The 16,913-nt window shown below is 40.8% G+C and overlaps 1 protein-coding gene across 3 annotated transcripts in view; it reads left to right on the top strand.

Moving 5' to 3' along the window:
* Window positions 1–5,039: 5,039 nt before the first annotated feature.
* Window positions 5,040–16,913, top strand: part of NBEAL1 (neurobeachin like 1) — an 82,387-nt gene continuing 70,513 nt past the window's right edge. For all 3 annotated transcript variants that reach the window (XR_003533484.1, XM_027678392.1, XM_027678391.1), the window contains exons 1-2: window positions 5,040–5,150; window positions 5,606–5,906. Coding sequence is in view for 2 of the 3 variants with exons in the window: in XM_027678392.1 (XP_027534193.1) it covers window positions 5,856–5,906 (51 nt within the window). In the remaining variant the exon portion in view is untranslated. The remainder of the gene's footprint in view (window positions 5,151–5,605; window positions 5,907–16,913) is intronic.

Below are 16,913 nucleotides of genomic sequence, written 5' to 3'. Positions count from 1 at the left end.
AGAATTCCACCTCTAGCAGCAGTTGGAGCTTTCCTAAGACCATTTCCCCTTAGTTACTTCCCTTCATTTGCATTCTTCCCCAAACCAAGAGAAGTTAGGCCCCAAGTTGCTACAGCAGGCATTCTTGGGACAACCTTACCTTGTCAGCTGAGAAGAAATTAAGTTCAGACAGATCACCAGAGAATGCTAACCCCTACACATCCTTGGTTGCTGCCATGATGTTTTGTAGGTTTGTTTTTTTTTTCCTGACACATGGATTGCTTTCAGGAATCATGCTGCAGATCCAGATTGCTGAGCACTGCAACATAAAGAAATAATTCATTAAACAACTTCTTAACTAAAGCAGAATGATGTGAAGTGCAAGTATGGTAATTTCACTGATCACTGGCACTAAGACTGTAAAGGATGGATTACTTTTTTTTTCAGAAGGAAGTTCTCCTTCAGAAGGAAGGAGAACACTTTTATGATGCAATCTTAAGCAGTAAAAACCGGTGTCTTCAGGCATCTTCAAATGAAAGATAGCTATAGCATAAGTCTACACATTCTAGCTCTTGCATAGCTAACCTAAATGACAGCAGAGGAGGGGGCAGTTCCAAGACTGAACTCCTACCCATGAATTTTTGCTGGCTCTTAGAGCTTTTAAGAACCTAGGCAGATCAAAGCATATAAACACATTCTATATATTTAGCACGAAAGAGTCTTTAAGAGGTACCCTACACAAGAACATTCCCAACACAGCTGCAAACTTAAGGCTTGTGATAAAGGAGCCCATGCTACAAAAAAGGGAGCAGAAAAGATCAAGTCACTGCCTGGGCCTTTTACAACAGGAGTCATTATATTGAAGGCCCCCTGTGGAAACAAGCTGAAAGGACAGAGAAGGACAAAAACACTCACCACAGTCCCAGGCTACCCTGGGGTTAATTCCTTCATGAATTTAAGTCTGGAGAATGGTTTAACCCTGCATATATGAAAGCAGGGCAGCCAGGGGCCAGAGGGACTTAATGCTATTAGCCAAACCATCACCTCCCAGCTTTAGCTGTGGCCAGTCTCCAATACTTTGAAAGAAAGCAACTACAATCCCTAGATATCAGCTTATATGTCAAGGGCCAAACAAATTCCTTTCCATTTTCAAATGTTACAAGCAATTAACAAGCCCTGAACTACCTGAGGTACAATATGAATATAGTGACAGAAGGAAAATTAAACACTGAGTTTGCTGATTTAGCTAACAGAATTGCACACTCATCTGGCAATCATAGCCAGAGAAACTCAAGGCAGCTGATTCTGTGCTACCCTCAGCAAAACACCATCACAGAGACCCCGGCATCTTGCAAGGGCCAGCTTGCCCCTTTCCAATAGCCACACCAAATCCAATCTCAAGTTAATTTTGCTTGAATGTCTAGAAACTAGCATCCACAAAACTCTAATTCCTTACATACAGCACAAGGTATTTTGATAGTGGAAGCTTTACACACAGCCACAAGACCATTTGTTTACTTAGACTGTGAAGATTACACCTTGTTTCTGTGCAAGGGTCTGTTTGTAAAGAAAGATGGAAGAATTGAGGGGTAGGTTAATTTCTAAGCTAATTTCCAAGTCCATTTCTATTTTGGGTCTTCATTGTTAGTAGACAAAGCATTAGCTCTAAGACATCAAGAAAAACCTCAGCTGAAAGCTTTGCCTTATCATTTATGTTGGTCTGGGGCATGGTCTCAGTAGAGGCCTTAGGGCCAAACAACAGGTTTGAGAATATTTAAAAGTCAAATACAGATTTTTTTGTCTTTTTTGTTTGCTTCTACAGAAAATAAGTATAGCTTAATAAAAGCAGTACTAAAAGGTATGTGGTTTCTCCTGCTACTTCAGAGGTTCCTGGACTCAAAGTTGCAATCCAATGCAGTCCATTCCTCTGTTAAACCTTTCCTTAACCCAAAATTCATGCTTTCTCCTTATTCACACCCTTCTTTACACCCGTTCTGTTACCAGAACTTGCTGACTGGCAAGTTCAGTCCCTAGTAAGATGACTGAGTTACTAATACACAGCTACTAATGAGAGAAATTAAAAACCCACTAATAATAAACAAAGAATGAGAAATAATCACTACTGTAAACAGACCACAAGATAGCAGCTAAGGAACAAGGAAATACAAATGAACACTGCTACCTGACAGTCTAAAGTCCATGAAACAATTAATACATAATTATGGAAGAGAAGTTGATGAAAAGTCTAACAATTAACTTTCCCAGCCGAACCTATCCATATACAGTCACATTTTAAAGTACCCATACCTAGCTGGCAATGCTTCTCTTTACATCTTCCTCCATTCTTTGATGTCCATATCCTTAGCCGAGTCTCCATGAAGGTAAGTATACAGAAATAAAAATTCACCTACAATTACACTACACCTGCAGAGATAAAGCTGTAACCCATCCTTTTCCACTGACATCTCTCATTATTACTCATATCTCTGTGTGAGAAAAGAACTCATAGTGAATACTGAATGTCTGTTTGTACAGACGGGGAGAGTCTAAACTTGACCTACACCCAGCGATGCAGACATCCAAAGCCACCTTAACAACCTTGCAGTGAACTATCTGGCTTGGGAAAACCTCTAGAAGGTCAGACCAGGAGACCACCCACTCTGTATGACACCTATGGAACAGACTGTCCTGCTGCAAAACACAAATGCTTTACTTTCCATCCAGAGCACCTATATAAGGCAAAAACTGCCTACACAGGCAGCAGTGATTGCCTAGGCTCACTAAAATAACTGCTTCACTACAACTCCAGCAGAGGGAAAAATAGCTGCTTTATAGCCTAGGAGCACCCTAATTACGGGGGCAGCAGCATTTCACAAGGGAGGAGTCGCCCATTTCTATCAATGGACTTTTTGTGTTGCTTCATTGAAGCCTGTTGCAGGCTGTTGCTGTGTAGGAGCAGCTGCTGTCACTTGCAAGAATCAGCAATGCAAAAAAGCAGAGCAATATCTGAAGGGAGGATCGGTGTTTGTACGTGAGTTTGCTTGGGCCTGACTTCTTCAAAGGGAGCAAGTTGTAAGAGAAGTTTGAAATAGGCTGTTGTTTAGTCTAGAAAAGGCTGTAAAAAGATTTGATAAAAGACATGCTACAAAGGGCTTCTTTTTGCCACATTACTGTGGAAGGGGCAAATAATAACGGTTTGCATTTGCTTCCAAGGTGATGCAGGTTGGCTCTTGGGGAGGAACTCCCAGCAGTAACTCAAGCCCTGAGATAAGACCGTCAGGGAGGAGGCAGGTGCTCTCTTTTTCCCGGATGCTGTTCACCAGGAGTCTAGGGTGGTTTAAGCATAGCAGATCCTGCCCTGAGGACAGAGCTAGACTCTGAACTCTTATTTTTTTCTTGATGGAAAAAATTATGTTACAGCCTTAAGGCAGGAGAATATTGTGGCTAGCAGCAAGTACCAGAGCACATGTATCACACGACTAAAAATAATTTTACCGTCTCATTTTTGTCAGTGTCCCTCCAACTGTGCTAGGAACTATGTTTAGATATTGCAGTAAAAGATACTTCTCCCACTCCCCACTGCTGATCCACGTGATATAACATTGAGCACAGATTAGCTCTTAAATTTTTCCAGGGAAACTTCATTGATTTTTTAAAAACAAGACAAATATGCAAAGGCCTATTGTAGCACCATATCTCAGGCTGTCTCTGGGTTACTGCTGATACTTATCCATCCCTAGAAAATTTTGTGCAGACAATATAATCATGTTGCACAGACAATTCCTTTGCAAAGGATTTCCAAACCTTGCATGAAAACATTGCAATGCTGTATAAGTCCCCTGCAAAGTAATCAACTGTGCAATGAATGGCAATGAATGCTTTATCTCATGGAACTGTACAAGACTCACCCAGGTGAGGAGACGACCCAGTGGCAGAAAGACCAGGGCTGTGGCCAGAGGTTGCAGGACTGTGATTCTCCCAGCAAACTAGGGAGATGGCCCAGGTCTCACTAAATCTTCTCCTGCCTGCTTTGGAGTCTGACACAACAGTAATTTCCAGCCTTGCTTTCTAAGGGCACAGATGGACATGGAGGGAAGCCCACTCCCCTGCATGTCACACTAAAATGATCTTGTTATTGAACAAACAGGAGGAGAGTCCTTCTCTGGAGTGCAGTACCTCGGAAGGGTTAGTGTGTGCCAGTGTGCTTGGGCAGGGCCACACCAGTAAGCTGATTAATATCTTTTCACATTTCTCCTCTGGAAATCTAACTTATTTTAAAAATCTTTCCTTAGTCCTGTGCAAGCTCTGCATATGAGGTAGGGGGCTGCTTTACAGCAGTAGCAGATTGGATGCATGGATATATCCACGCCCTGGAGGCTATGCTGGAGGCCGCCCTGGAGCACGTGTAAAACACCTGTATGGGCTTGGTAACCTTCATTAGAATCACAGAATGGGTCAGGTTGGAAGGGATCGCAGTGGGCGATCTGGTCCCACTTCCCTGCTTAAGCAGGGTTGTCCATGGCACAGGATTGCATTCAGGCGGTTCTTGATTATCTCCAGCGAGGGAGACCCCACAGCCTCTCTGGGCAATCTGTTCCAGTGCTCAGTCACCCGCACAGTAAAGAAGTTCTTCCTCAGGTGGAACTTCCTGTGCATGTTTGTGCCTATTGCCTCCTGCGTTTGGCACCACCAAGCAGAGCCTGGCTCCGTCCTCTTGGCCCCGCCCCCTAAGATATTTACACACATTAATGAAGTCTCCCCTCGTGAAGCAAAGCAGTACGGAGCCTTAACGGAGGTGCTCTGTCCCGCAAGGACTGCGAATGCCGATTCTTTTGCGGGCACACTCGCAGTGTGGCAGAAGGGCGCGCCGCCTGGCAGGGACCGCCCGCTCCCCTGATGAGGCGCCGCGGGCTGGGCCCGAAACCGGGACGGGCCGTGGAGCTCCACTCCCCGCCCCGGTCGGGCGCTGCCCCGCCCGCAGCCAAGATGGCGCTCGCGGCCTCCCCGCCCCTCGGCGGCGGCCCGGGGCGTGTTCGGGAGCGCGGGCGGGGCGGGGCGGGCGATGTGGCGAGGCTCGGCCCCTCCTGCCCGGCCGCCACCCGCCGCGGCCCGGGGAGGCTGCGGGAGAGCCCGCGGTACCGCGGGGGTAGCTGCGGGAGGCCGGGGGCGCGGTAGGTGGCGGCGCGGGGCGGCCGGTCCCGGCCGGGAGCGGGCGACAGGGCAGCGCGGGGGCCGGGAAGGGCCGCGGCCGGCGGCTGTGCCGGGGCAGCCGCTGCTCTGCGGGGCCCGCCAGGGTGCGGGGCGGCCGCGGAGCCCGGGGGCGGTGGCAGAAGGGCGGCGGCGGCGCTGTCACTGCCGGGCCGGGGCCGGGAGCGGCCGTACCCGCTGCCTCTGCCCGCGGCCCCGCTCGGCAGCCCTGCGGTTCCTCCCCGCTGCCTCTCCGCAGAGACGAGAAAGCGCCAGGAACAGCGAAAGCCGGAGCTCTCTGTCCTGGGGTGATAGTGCCGAAGAGGAAAGCGCTGTGACCTGCCGCCGCCCCATTCCCGCCGCTGTCTGCGGGCTTTGAGAGCGGATTTGTTTTTTCTTCCCTCCACCAAAGGCCTGAAGGGTATGTTTTCACTTTCAGAGATTAAAACCGAAGTGGCGCTGGCGAAGAACGGACATGCTTGACATTTATCTGCAGTTGCCTGTGTTGTGCTTCGTTATTTACCCGAAAAGGAGAGACTGAGACCCTGTTGTTTTCACCCTTGACTTCTTCTCGGGTTATGATATAACTGTAATAATAAAGCAAAACTGTGGAAAGAGCACCTGGGAACTGAGCATGGTAGGATCTTGAACTAAAGTAGCTGGTATCCACGGAAAGAGGAAGGGAAGGAATGGCATCCCGAGAGAGACTGTATGAGCTTTGGATGCTTTACTGCAGTAAGGTAAATATTGGGGGGAGTGGGAGGGTTGTTTGTGTGTTTTCATCCTCTTTTGTTTGGAAGTCGAGTATTTAAAAATGTATCTGTAACATCTTTTTAGCACATTTTTTTGCTTAGAAGTTGCATAGACTTGGCTAGCCTCTGTAAGGATTTAACTGCACTTCACAGGCTATTTACAACCTCATCTTGTGATTTGCTGTTCAGGTTGGCCTTTTTTTGGTCTGAGGTATGAATTGCACAGTGTTCATGGCTCAGCTTAAGCAGTTACTGTAGCGATATATTTTAACTATGTGAACGCATACATTCATATAATTCTTTGTAGCTCATTAAGATGTACAGTATTCATTTAATTCACTGTTTTCTAGTATTTAGCTTTATGCTTTCTGTATTCTGATCAGTTCCAGTTTCATTTAAACTTTATTAGCAAAAGCCTTTCCAAAGAGCAGATTTATTAAGTTGCTCCAGAGTCTGCCTTTGCTGGTTATTGCCATAACATCTAAGTATTCCATTAGTAATGGATTTCCTTCACCTGGCAGGAATGTTATTAAAATGCTGTTCTGTCTCCATTTGCATTTTATAGTGTAAAGCAATTCATGTATTTAAAGCACATGTCCTAATTGTCGTTGGGTATGCTGAGTATATACACAAATTGGATTGCAGATTATCTAAATAGATAACTGTAAAATAAGAAATAAAAAAAAAAATAGCTGTAAAGGTAGAGGAAAGGGCTGGTATACTGTCATATAGAAGCTAAGCGTCAGTGGCAAGAGTAGCTTTTGGTGGCCTTATTTCTTGATTTTGTTTTGCCTTTTTGCAGTCTCATTTGTATCTCAGTTTCTTTAAGTCTCCAAGCCAGTAGGAGATTAAGGGTATAACAATCCTTCTCTTGTTCTTCCCAGTTCATTTCTAGAGAATGCCCATCTCAAGAGCGTAAAATGTGAGATGTTAAGTACAGACCATGTTCATGCAAGTGCACAGAGCAGTCTTAATTGTAGCTTTTCCTAATTTTTGTATGAGTTTGCAACCTTAATGCTCCATATGTAGTTAAAAATAAAACTAGTGCAAACAGAACAGCATGGTATCAGTTCTTATTGCTCCTTGTGTGGGTGATCTGTTGGACTGAAACATATTTATATAGACCTTTGTGTTTTGAACCAATGTAATAATGATACTGGCATTAAGGAGTGGAGTAGGACTGGAGGAGATGGATGTTTTGCCAGTGAGTTCATCTATGTGAGAGGAATAAAGACACTTGGAACAGACTCCCAAGAATCCAGGCTTTACTCAGCTTTGGGAGATACTAAGGCTGCTGAGATGAGCCAAGCTCTGAATTTCTTTGCTCAGCTGTTCTTTGGCTCTTTCCTCCCTTATTCTTTATACAATTCTTTTGTCTGTCTTGAACTTTCTCCCCCTTGGCTGGAACCTTTCATTCATTGTATGCTTTCCATTTCCATGTTGTTTGCATGCTAGCAGCAAGTTTGCTGGTTAAAATGTGTGGTTTAGATTACTTAGAGGATGTTCAGTTTCTTTATGGGAATGATTCGTCCAGTCTAGTCTGATCTCAGGTGATGGAAGATGGTCTATTAAAAAAAAAAAATCATCTTTTCATATATGCAGTCTCCTCATTAGCTATCAGTGACTTTTTTTGCCTTTTTTTCTTCCAAACCCATGCAATGTGGGCATAATTAGGTGGATTCGTACGTTGATAAGGACTTATTCCTAAGTAGCAAAACATATTTTAAAAATAAAATAGCTTGTCTTCAAAATATGAAGGCAACTGGAGTGATTCCGAAAAAGGAGTCTTCACTTTTTTCAAAAAACGCTAGGCACAAAACTGGTTTTTCTCTGCTCTTGCTCTCTCTCTCAACTATTTCAGGTTAAAATGATATCTTATTCTGCTTGAGGCAGGCATGCAGCATAAGAGTATTGCATTAAGCTTGGTGAAGTTAAGAGCAGCTGAAGAAGCTAGGTCTTGGGATGCAAAATGATGTGAAGCCTTAATGTAAATGAATTTGTTTAGTCAAGTTTTGGTAACATCTGTATGTTATGCTTTGTTCTCCTCAGAGCATCTTGCACAATGGCAAGATGCAGCAATAAATAACTAGCAGTGACAGGATAGTAGTGGTTCAGGGAAAAGTCTCTTTATACCTGGGATGGCCCAGTGAAGTGTAATACCGTGTCTTGTATGTTGCACTGTCATGATTTTGTTGTCAGTGGCATCCTGGGAAAGAAAGCTAGGCCATTTCTTCAAACTAGAGAAACTGCTGGAGAGTTACAATTGAGTAAAGTGGGAATTTATTGTGCCACAAATCTCAATTATGTGGCTTTAGCTTTTGCAGCCTTGTTAACTAAAGAAACAGTGAAATCCAAGCTCCTCCTTTGTGATGCTTCAAATTGTTGCTAATAAATAGTCCTATTTGTCTTCTGATAATCGGGTGCCTCATGATAGTCTGTTAAATATAGCACCCTGTCGTAGAGCACAAGGCTTTTAACAGCTTTAAAGTGCTGGATAATGCTGTGTTACCATCTTGCCATCTATCCCGGGTCATGACTCTTGTTCTTTGTGATCACTTGACATCTCTGGCAGCATTAGATGTCAGTTGCAACACTTACTTTTGTGCAAAGTAACATTAGGAAGGCATTTCTCTATTTTCATTGCCTCTTGTGCAGTTGAGCAATTGGATATTTGAGCAGACAGCAGCATGTAACAAAGGTCTCTGCAGAAGCATCTTTGGAAGACATCATGTATGAGGTGGTTTAATTTTTCTGTTTTTTCTTTCTTTTCAAGATAATGTTTGAGTGGCTGCAAGAGATTGTTTTTAGTTGGTATTCAATTGTTTTTCATCTGGCAGTTTCTAATCTAAGGCTGGGATTTGGTTTTGGATTTTTTTCCTGCTTTTGTTCCCCGAAAAGCTACAGACTACAGTCTACTGTGTAAGATGGAAGTAGTAGCCACACTTGATTTATGATGCTTCTGATGTTTCATGGAAGCAGTTTAAAACTTCATTAAATTTAGTTAAGTTTAGAATTAAGTCACTGGGGTTATATCACCACATTGTATTGTTCACAGTCTGAGCTCTTCTTGCCTTGAGTCTTTTGTTGGTTTGGGGGGTTTTTTTGTTTGTTTCAGGTTTTTTTTTTAATGTTGATGTTAAACTTTATGCAAAGAGAAAGCTTTGCAACTTCCTGGTGTGGTTTTTTTTTGGTAATTTTCACTTTCAAATGGTTTTAGTGGTTGTTGGGGTTTTTTTTCTATTCAGTGATCTGTTAATGTGCAATGCTGTTATTCACTTAAATATTGAAATGGATGTAAACTGCTGTCTTCTCATCCAAATGTTGAAATGTATGTATTTTAACAAAATCGTATAGAATAGATAGCACAGGTCATTTCTGTAGAAGTCACTAAGAAAAATTTTCTCCAGTTGATTGTCAGTTCAAAACCTTCAATAACCTACAGAGGAGCATGGAACACTTCTTATTTAGGTGCATGTAGAGCAGATATCTGAAAATGCTTTACTAATGTAAGTGTACAGCAGGAGAAGAGCTCTATTAGGTGAATTGAAGTGGTCTCAGGAAAGGACTTGCTTTCACGCATGTCTCTGACTTTTTCATGTTGATGTGACTGAAGTAATCCACCAGTTTTGCCTTAGACCATTATGGCTGTAATAATATTACTATTGTAATATTGGTTGATTAACCTTTTAATAGATATTAATTATATATCAGCATAGAAAATAATTCTGTTTTATAATCCTCTGAAGTAACTATTACTGCAGATTCAAATTAAAGAGATCCAACTTCTATCTTATCTGTGAGATTTTAACTATGTGTTAAAAAAACCAAAACAAAATACCTGGTAGATATTTCAGACTCTTAAACAGAAAGCATATCAGGATTTCTGGTATTTTTCATTTTATTCAGAAAGTAGCCAGATACCCTTTCATATTGAAAGAGATTTTTCTCATCTATCAAAAAAAAAATTTCAGTTGACTTCAGAAGGGGTTTCAAAGGCATAAATGCAGGCATTTAGCTGCCATATGCACATCAGAAGATCTTCAGTTTTCATTGTATTGCAATGGTTCTGAGCTTTCTCTTACACTCTTGTGTTCAGTATAGCCCTGATTTCATTTAAACACTGTCTTTTCGTGTGATGATATAATGGTTTGAAAGGAAACCTGAGTCTGTTCTCCAACCAGCTTGTAGCCTGTGCTTCCCATTTCAAAGAAGGAACATTCAACCTTAGTGTCATTGATACAGTCTGTGTTAGCAGTCATAAAGCTAATCCTAATTTTCTGCTCTTTACTAGTGCAGAGAGCTGATACACTCGCATCCCTGGCTCTGTAAAGAGCAGCTGACTTGTGCATAAGCTGTCATCTTAAATGTGCTTTCTTACCTTGTGCTGTATCTCTTATTTGTTTTTACAGAATTTATTGTATTGAGATAAATGTTATAGTTTTCTCTCTGGCATAGTGAGGATGTCTATATGTTATAAATATCTTCTAATTTAATATTGTAGCATAGAAATAAATGTGGTACTTTTTTATAGGAGAGCATTTTTTCAGTATTAGATCAAAAGCTGGATAGAAAAAAACCAAACAATAAATTACTATATGCATTAGCCTAAAAATGTTCTGAAGTGGTTGAAGTCCTGTTACTTTATTTTTTTCCCCATCTGGAATCCTTATAGGCTGCTGTACAGGAATAAGAAGGAGACTTGAATGAGAAATTAAGTGAATGAGAAATTGGGAGAAACCATGATTTCTGTTAGGTGCAGGCCACTGTGGTGAGTGAATTGCTGCCCACTGTGGGGTGCCAGCAGTGCTTTGCTGTCATCACAGGGCTGTCTCTACCTTTGGAAGACCATTGTAATGTAAATACTTAGAAGCCGAATCTTTAACATATAAACATTTAATTGGCTTGAGTTAAACTTTCATTTGCTTTTTGAGGAGTCATTTAAATTAATGTTTACTCTGTGCCCTAAGTGAAGAGTCTTTGAAAGAGAATAATTTAAATTGTTTTCCTGTTACTGTGTCTTAATCCTAACATAGTACATAGAACTGAGATAAATTTGATCTTGATTTATAAATTTATGTGCCTTTCAATGCTGTGTTCCTTTGGCGGAGTTCCATTAGCATCAGCCACCTTGTGCTGGGCCAAAACTAACATAAAAAGAGGGCAATCTTGCTAGTGAAAAAGGTTGACTGGGAGCAAGAGTGGAGTAGTATTCTCTGTGGTGTTGTGGTCTTGCTGAGTTGACCAAGTAGCAGGCTGTTACTGACAAAAAGCATCCTGCTCTATCGTCACTGTCCCTTCACTACTGTTTTACAAGGTACTGCCTGCCAGACAATATTTTGCAGTTCAGCTGAATCCCTCACTTAGCTTCATGAAGAATTTGGGGCATTTAATGTCATGTTCAGCAAGTGACAGCAAATGTATAACTTTGAGAAGACTATAATGAAATTACAAGGGATGGTTGATCAATTTATGTTAAATGTGTTATAAGAGATTTTTAAACTCTGTCCCTGTATAAAATTGGAGAGTATTTGTAAAGAAACTAAAAAAGTTTATTATCAGATCAGATATGACTTTAGATATGACTATTGTAGGGCTGCGTGATGTAGTATAATTGAACTGGATTTGTTCACCCAAGTGGTGTTGCAGTTGTTTCTCAAAGAAATGTGGGTTTAGCAACATTATGCTTAGTTGTGGTGAGATGCATGTAATTCAACAAGAATATAGTCTTTGGAGTTAAACTGTAAGCACTGTGTGAAACACTGACCTTTGCATCTCAAATATGATCTCATCTGGACTTGGCTTGCCCTTGTCTTCCTTGTGCAATTGCTGATTTGGCATTGTTGCCTATCCCATCGCTATGTATTGCCTTTGTTATGGTATATAAAGAAGTATTCAGTTTACAGCTGGATAAATGCTTGAGCAAACCAAATGGTCATCTTAATTGGTCAGCAAAAGTTTTTCATAAGTCACTGTCATGGAAATTCATGCCTCTGCTAAAACTGGTGAGTGAAGTTTTATTAAACAGTTACTGTGTAAGCTACCTTTTCTATAGATCATGGCTAGGCTTCACGAATGAAGATTTAGGAAGGCTCTATCCACGTTTGTTACAAGCACGCTGGTGGCCAATGAGGCCAATATGAGATAGGCATGTCTGATTGCAAAAGGCACAGCAGAAAGACTCCTTAGGTGGTATATTCTGCAAGACACAATAAGTTTTAAATAAATCTCTGCATTCTTAGGGAGTGTTACTTGTAGAAGATCATGTCACAAGTCACTTGTGGCCCTGTCTTGGTGAAATTATCAGTGTTCTGTCTTTATTTATGCGAGGCTGAACTAAGGGTGGATATAGATAAACAAGAACAGTTGGTCTTCAATTCTGAATTTACTGTCTGCTATTTAAAGAGATGTCTCCTAGTCCAAGAACTAATATAATTCTGACATTTACAAATATAGAACTTTTCATATAAATAATTGACATCAATATGTGAGACATTAGTCTCCTGAGTAACTGTTTCCTTCCTTAATTATGGGCCTGGGTGACCTTGTGCTGGTAGTTGTTCAGACACAGAAGAGGTACTCTGACACAGAGAATGCAGACTTCAGGTTGAAATGAGGCAGCAGATAAACCTAAGCAGACATAGAAGTAAGAAAATCATAACATTTTACAAACTATGAAGAAATTATTTTTGTTTATCATTCTGTAATATATTTGGCAATACATATCTAGAAGTAGCTGCTGCTTCTAGATAAGGAAGAGTCTGTGGTTTCTCCATGCTTTTTTTGTCAGATTTAGGGCTTTACTGGTGTCCAGCATGAGGTTAGAATTCCCTCATGTCTATAGGTTTGTGGATTAGTGCTTTACAGAATCAGTGAGAAACATCCATTTCTGAACATGCCAACAAATGTATTTCAGATCAAGCTTTTACTGACATGAAAGAATCAAGTGTCTCTTAAATGGAATGATTTATCACAAAGCTAGAAACACAGCCTTCTGGGTCTGTGTGTTGATGTTCTAATGTAAGAGTGAATTTAACAAACTCTGGGCTGTTGTGTGGTATCTGAGTTATGGCACTTTGACCTTGGATAGTTTGCCAGATCTGGGGATGGCATGTGTCCTGATAAAAGAATATTGCAGAATTGACTCAAAGATGCAGCATGTTTGTGCTGATTACGGAAATGGCAGAAAGGCTTGCCAGCTGCCCATGGAACAGCATTGTAGCTTAATGCCTGAATCCAAATGCTGTCAATAGATACTGTTAAAATATTTACAGGCTTCAGAAAGGTTAAACAGCTGCTATAGAAGAGAGGAGAGCTTCCCTAATTACTGAACTTTTCTTGCTGAAGGATATATATATGTAAGTAGGGAAAAAACCACCAAAACATGCACATCTCAGCAGTACAGATAAGCATCTTTTTTTCCTTAAAAGCAATTTGTTCAGGCCTAGCTTTTCCACTTTATCTTCTACTAAATGGGGAGGCTGCTGTGAAGGACGATGGGTGATGCAACAGGAAACACTGAGAAATGAAAACTATACTTGATTATTTTCCTCATAAACACTGTGTTGAGTTTGACATCTCAATAAGGCTTCTCCAGGGACCTGCAAATCTAAACATTAGCTGTGAGATTTCTGTACTGGTGAAATATTTGTATGTTGATGCATTCTCTGATGTTCAAAGCATTTACAATAATCTATTTATCTAATTTATGATTGAGGATTGCATTTGCATATAGCAAGCAGTGGAAATAAGTGGCATTAAATAGTTGTTTGACCATTGAGTAACACTGCTAACTATGGCTATGTAAAACTAGGAATTAAATTTAACTTTAAGAATTGCTAATTATACTAATATGTAAATGCAGAGCATATCTTAAAACAGAGAAGATATTTAAGATGCTAAATTCCAAAGGCTTTAAAGGCTTTTGGGTGCTTTATTTGAAGGATATCTGAGGAAGGCACAAACAAAACCTCACAAAAAATTAATGGTTAAATACTACTCTTGCATAACACAAAGGGAGCATAAAATCAAATCAAATGGCAAACCTTTAATTATATAAAGATAGCAATTTAACATAGAAAATACACTTTTATTTAAATAACCAGTCCTAGTAATTCCAGCTTTTAGACTGAAAGGGGTGGGGGGCAGGGAGGAGCAGATAAGGATGAAGACAAATCTTTGAGGATGTATTTCCGAAGTCTGAATGAAAACGGTGAATTAGTTTGCTTTTAATTATTAATGTAGGGAGAATTGTACTCTTTTTATTGCCAATTACCATTCACCAGAATCTGTCTAAGAACCTACAGGTATATCCCATAAGAGATTTAAAACCTGTTAAGGAAGTGAAGGCTGAGGTTGAAAAAGTAGCACTCCCACTGGAAAGTAGAATTTGGCAAATGCCAGAAGAGTCTATAAAAACCCAAGTGAAAATGAAGCAGTTTGAGTTCGACTTCTTGAATAAGATAGCAAGATTATTCTTTTAACATTAATAATAATTTTAGGAAAATACACCTTTAGCTGGTTTACTGCCAAATTTCACTTACAATGTGGAAATAGAATTTAGGAACTGAACAGAGTTTTAGAAGTTACTGAAACTGATTCATAAAGCATCATGCAAAATGAGAAAATGCTTGGTTTCTGTGGAAGTGATAGAAATGTTCACCGACAGTATATGTTGGGCATTAGCCCAGAGTTTTCAGTGATGTAATCCTCACAAGTTTTGTAGAAGTTGGTTGTGGTAGTTGCAGGCTGCTCATGAGTTGCCCTCCCAAGTCTGTCAAATGTTTGGCTAATGCACTCAATTATATAAAACCTGGTATTTGTTTACCTGTGCTTTGACTGAATTTAGGATTAGCTGGGAAGAACAGTTTTCCTGATAAATGACTGGAGCTTCATGGGAACTGTAGGCTAAATCGTTTATCATGTACTGAAAAGTAAGGAGGAAAAACGTTTTCTTTGATGTTCCTGATTTTTTATATTAACTAACAATTTTTGTTAGATCTGTAGTTTTTGTATGTTTTAAAGGACAAACTTGAAATTTGGGAAGGAAAATGATGAGAAGGATGCTCCTTTAGTATTTACTGTGTCTAATAACCCAAATTACAAAAAGAAGTCTCAAAAATGGGAAGGAGTCCAGTGGTTCAGATATGACTACATACAATTTTTTCTCCACAGGACCATGCAGCATTCATGGTATGGGTAAAGCTCTTGGGAATAAAGCAGGATATAGAGAACAAGGGTGTTATTTGCAGGAATCTGATCTCATTATTTACTTGTGCTAATCGTTTAAAAACCAAAGCAGCAGAAATGCAGTGGCTGGCAAACAGCAGTTGCACAAGTAACGCATATTCTGCTATGCCATAGTTTTTGAGTGTTTTTTTAAGCGTGCTTCTGAAAAGTAGATTTGGGGGGTTTAAATTATATACCTTCAGTGTATACCTTCAGTGCTGGACTGATTTGGTAGCATCATCTCCTCAGAAGGTAAGATTGACAGACAGATAGACAACAGGTTAGCAAAGGCATACAGAGCTTTCGGAAAACTACATAAAAGGGTTTGGCGGAATAAACACCTGAAGAAAAGTACAAAGATCAGTGTTTACAGAGCCATAGTGCTGTCTACTCTTTTATATGACTCCGAATCATGGGTCATTTACTGCCACCACCTGCGACTCTTAGAATGCTTCCATCAACGCTGTCTCCGTACAATCCTAAACATCCACTGGTCAGATTATGTGACCAATATATCTGTTCTAGAACAAGCAGCAGTCACAAGTATTGAGACCATGTTTCTGAGAACACAGCTGCGATGGGCAGGGCATGTCTCCAGGATGGAGGATTATTGCCTCCCAAAGATCGTGCTCTATGGTGAACTTGCCACCGGCTGCCGCAAGAGAGGAGCCCCAAAGAGGAGATACAAGGACTCCCTGAAACAACATCTCAACCTTGGCCCTGTTGATCATCATCATTGGTCTACTCTGGCCTCCAATCGGGAGGTCTGGAGACACACCATCTGTAACGCTGCTGATGCCTTTGAGAAAGCACGCAGGATCACTCTCAAGGAGAAAAGACAACGCAGAAAGAACTGTGTCCTGTCGATACCACCTAAAGAGTCTTTCTGCTGTGCCTTTTGCAACCGGACTTGTCTATCTCGCACTGGCCTCTTTAGCCATCAGCGCGCTTGTAGCAAGTGTGGGTAGAGCCCTTCCCAAATCTTCGTTCGCGAAGCCCAGCCATGATACTTTCGGTGCGTAGTTCAGCTGCAATACAATGTTAATGTAAGGCCTGATGAGACTGAGAAGACAAAACCAAACATTTAAATCCATAGCTAAAGATATAAAAACTTGTTTTAGTTAAATTTGGTGTGAAGTAATCACATGACACTTTGAAACAAATACAGACCTTTTTTTGATAAGCTGTACACAAGTTCTCAGTCTTTATGTGCTGAAAGATAAGGCAATATTTAGCTGTTGATATAGTGAAATAGCAGGCTGGTGTTTTACTGTTGGAGCACCATCTTGCTTCCTTTCTGTCAGAATTAAACTTGTATTGTCTCACTTAAAAACTTGAGGCAAAAGCTGACTTTGTGTGTGGTGGCTAAAATTCAGCCTTTTTCTCATGTAAAACAATGGCATAACTTGGAGTTTCAAAGCTATTAAGAGTTAAAGTCTAAACCTTTCCTAATCTATAGTTTGAATTTTCATTAAATTTAGGCTAATCTTGACACTATAGGTTTTTGACATCATGTTATTTTAGCTGCCTTTGCATTATTAAGGATGCTTCTTGTTTCCTTAGGCTTAAAATACAGCTTCCAGTTGGTTCACTGTGTCAACTTTGATGGGAAAAGTCAATGTTAATTGAATGTAATATGTCACAGTATGGTGAATTCCTGAAAAGTGCCCTGTGTAGTGGACTCTGAAGGCTGAAATAGCATATGCCAGCTTGTGCATGGAACTTGCCTAGTGGTACTTTCTGTCCAGTGCAATGTAAAGACATTGAAGT

The sequence above is a fragment of the Neopelma chrysocephalum genome, unplaced genomic scaffold (genome assembly GCF_003984885.1).
Source record: "Neopelma chrysocephalum unplaced genomic scaffold, ASM398488v2 Primary Assembly neopelma1_44, whole genome shotgun sequence".
Lineage (NCBI taxonomy): Eukaryota > Metazoa > Chordata > Aves > Passeriformes > Pipridae > Neopelma > Neopelma chrysocephalum.
Note: the sequence above shows the minus strand (reverse complement) of the source record. Positions and strands in the feature narration are given on the sequence as shown.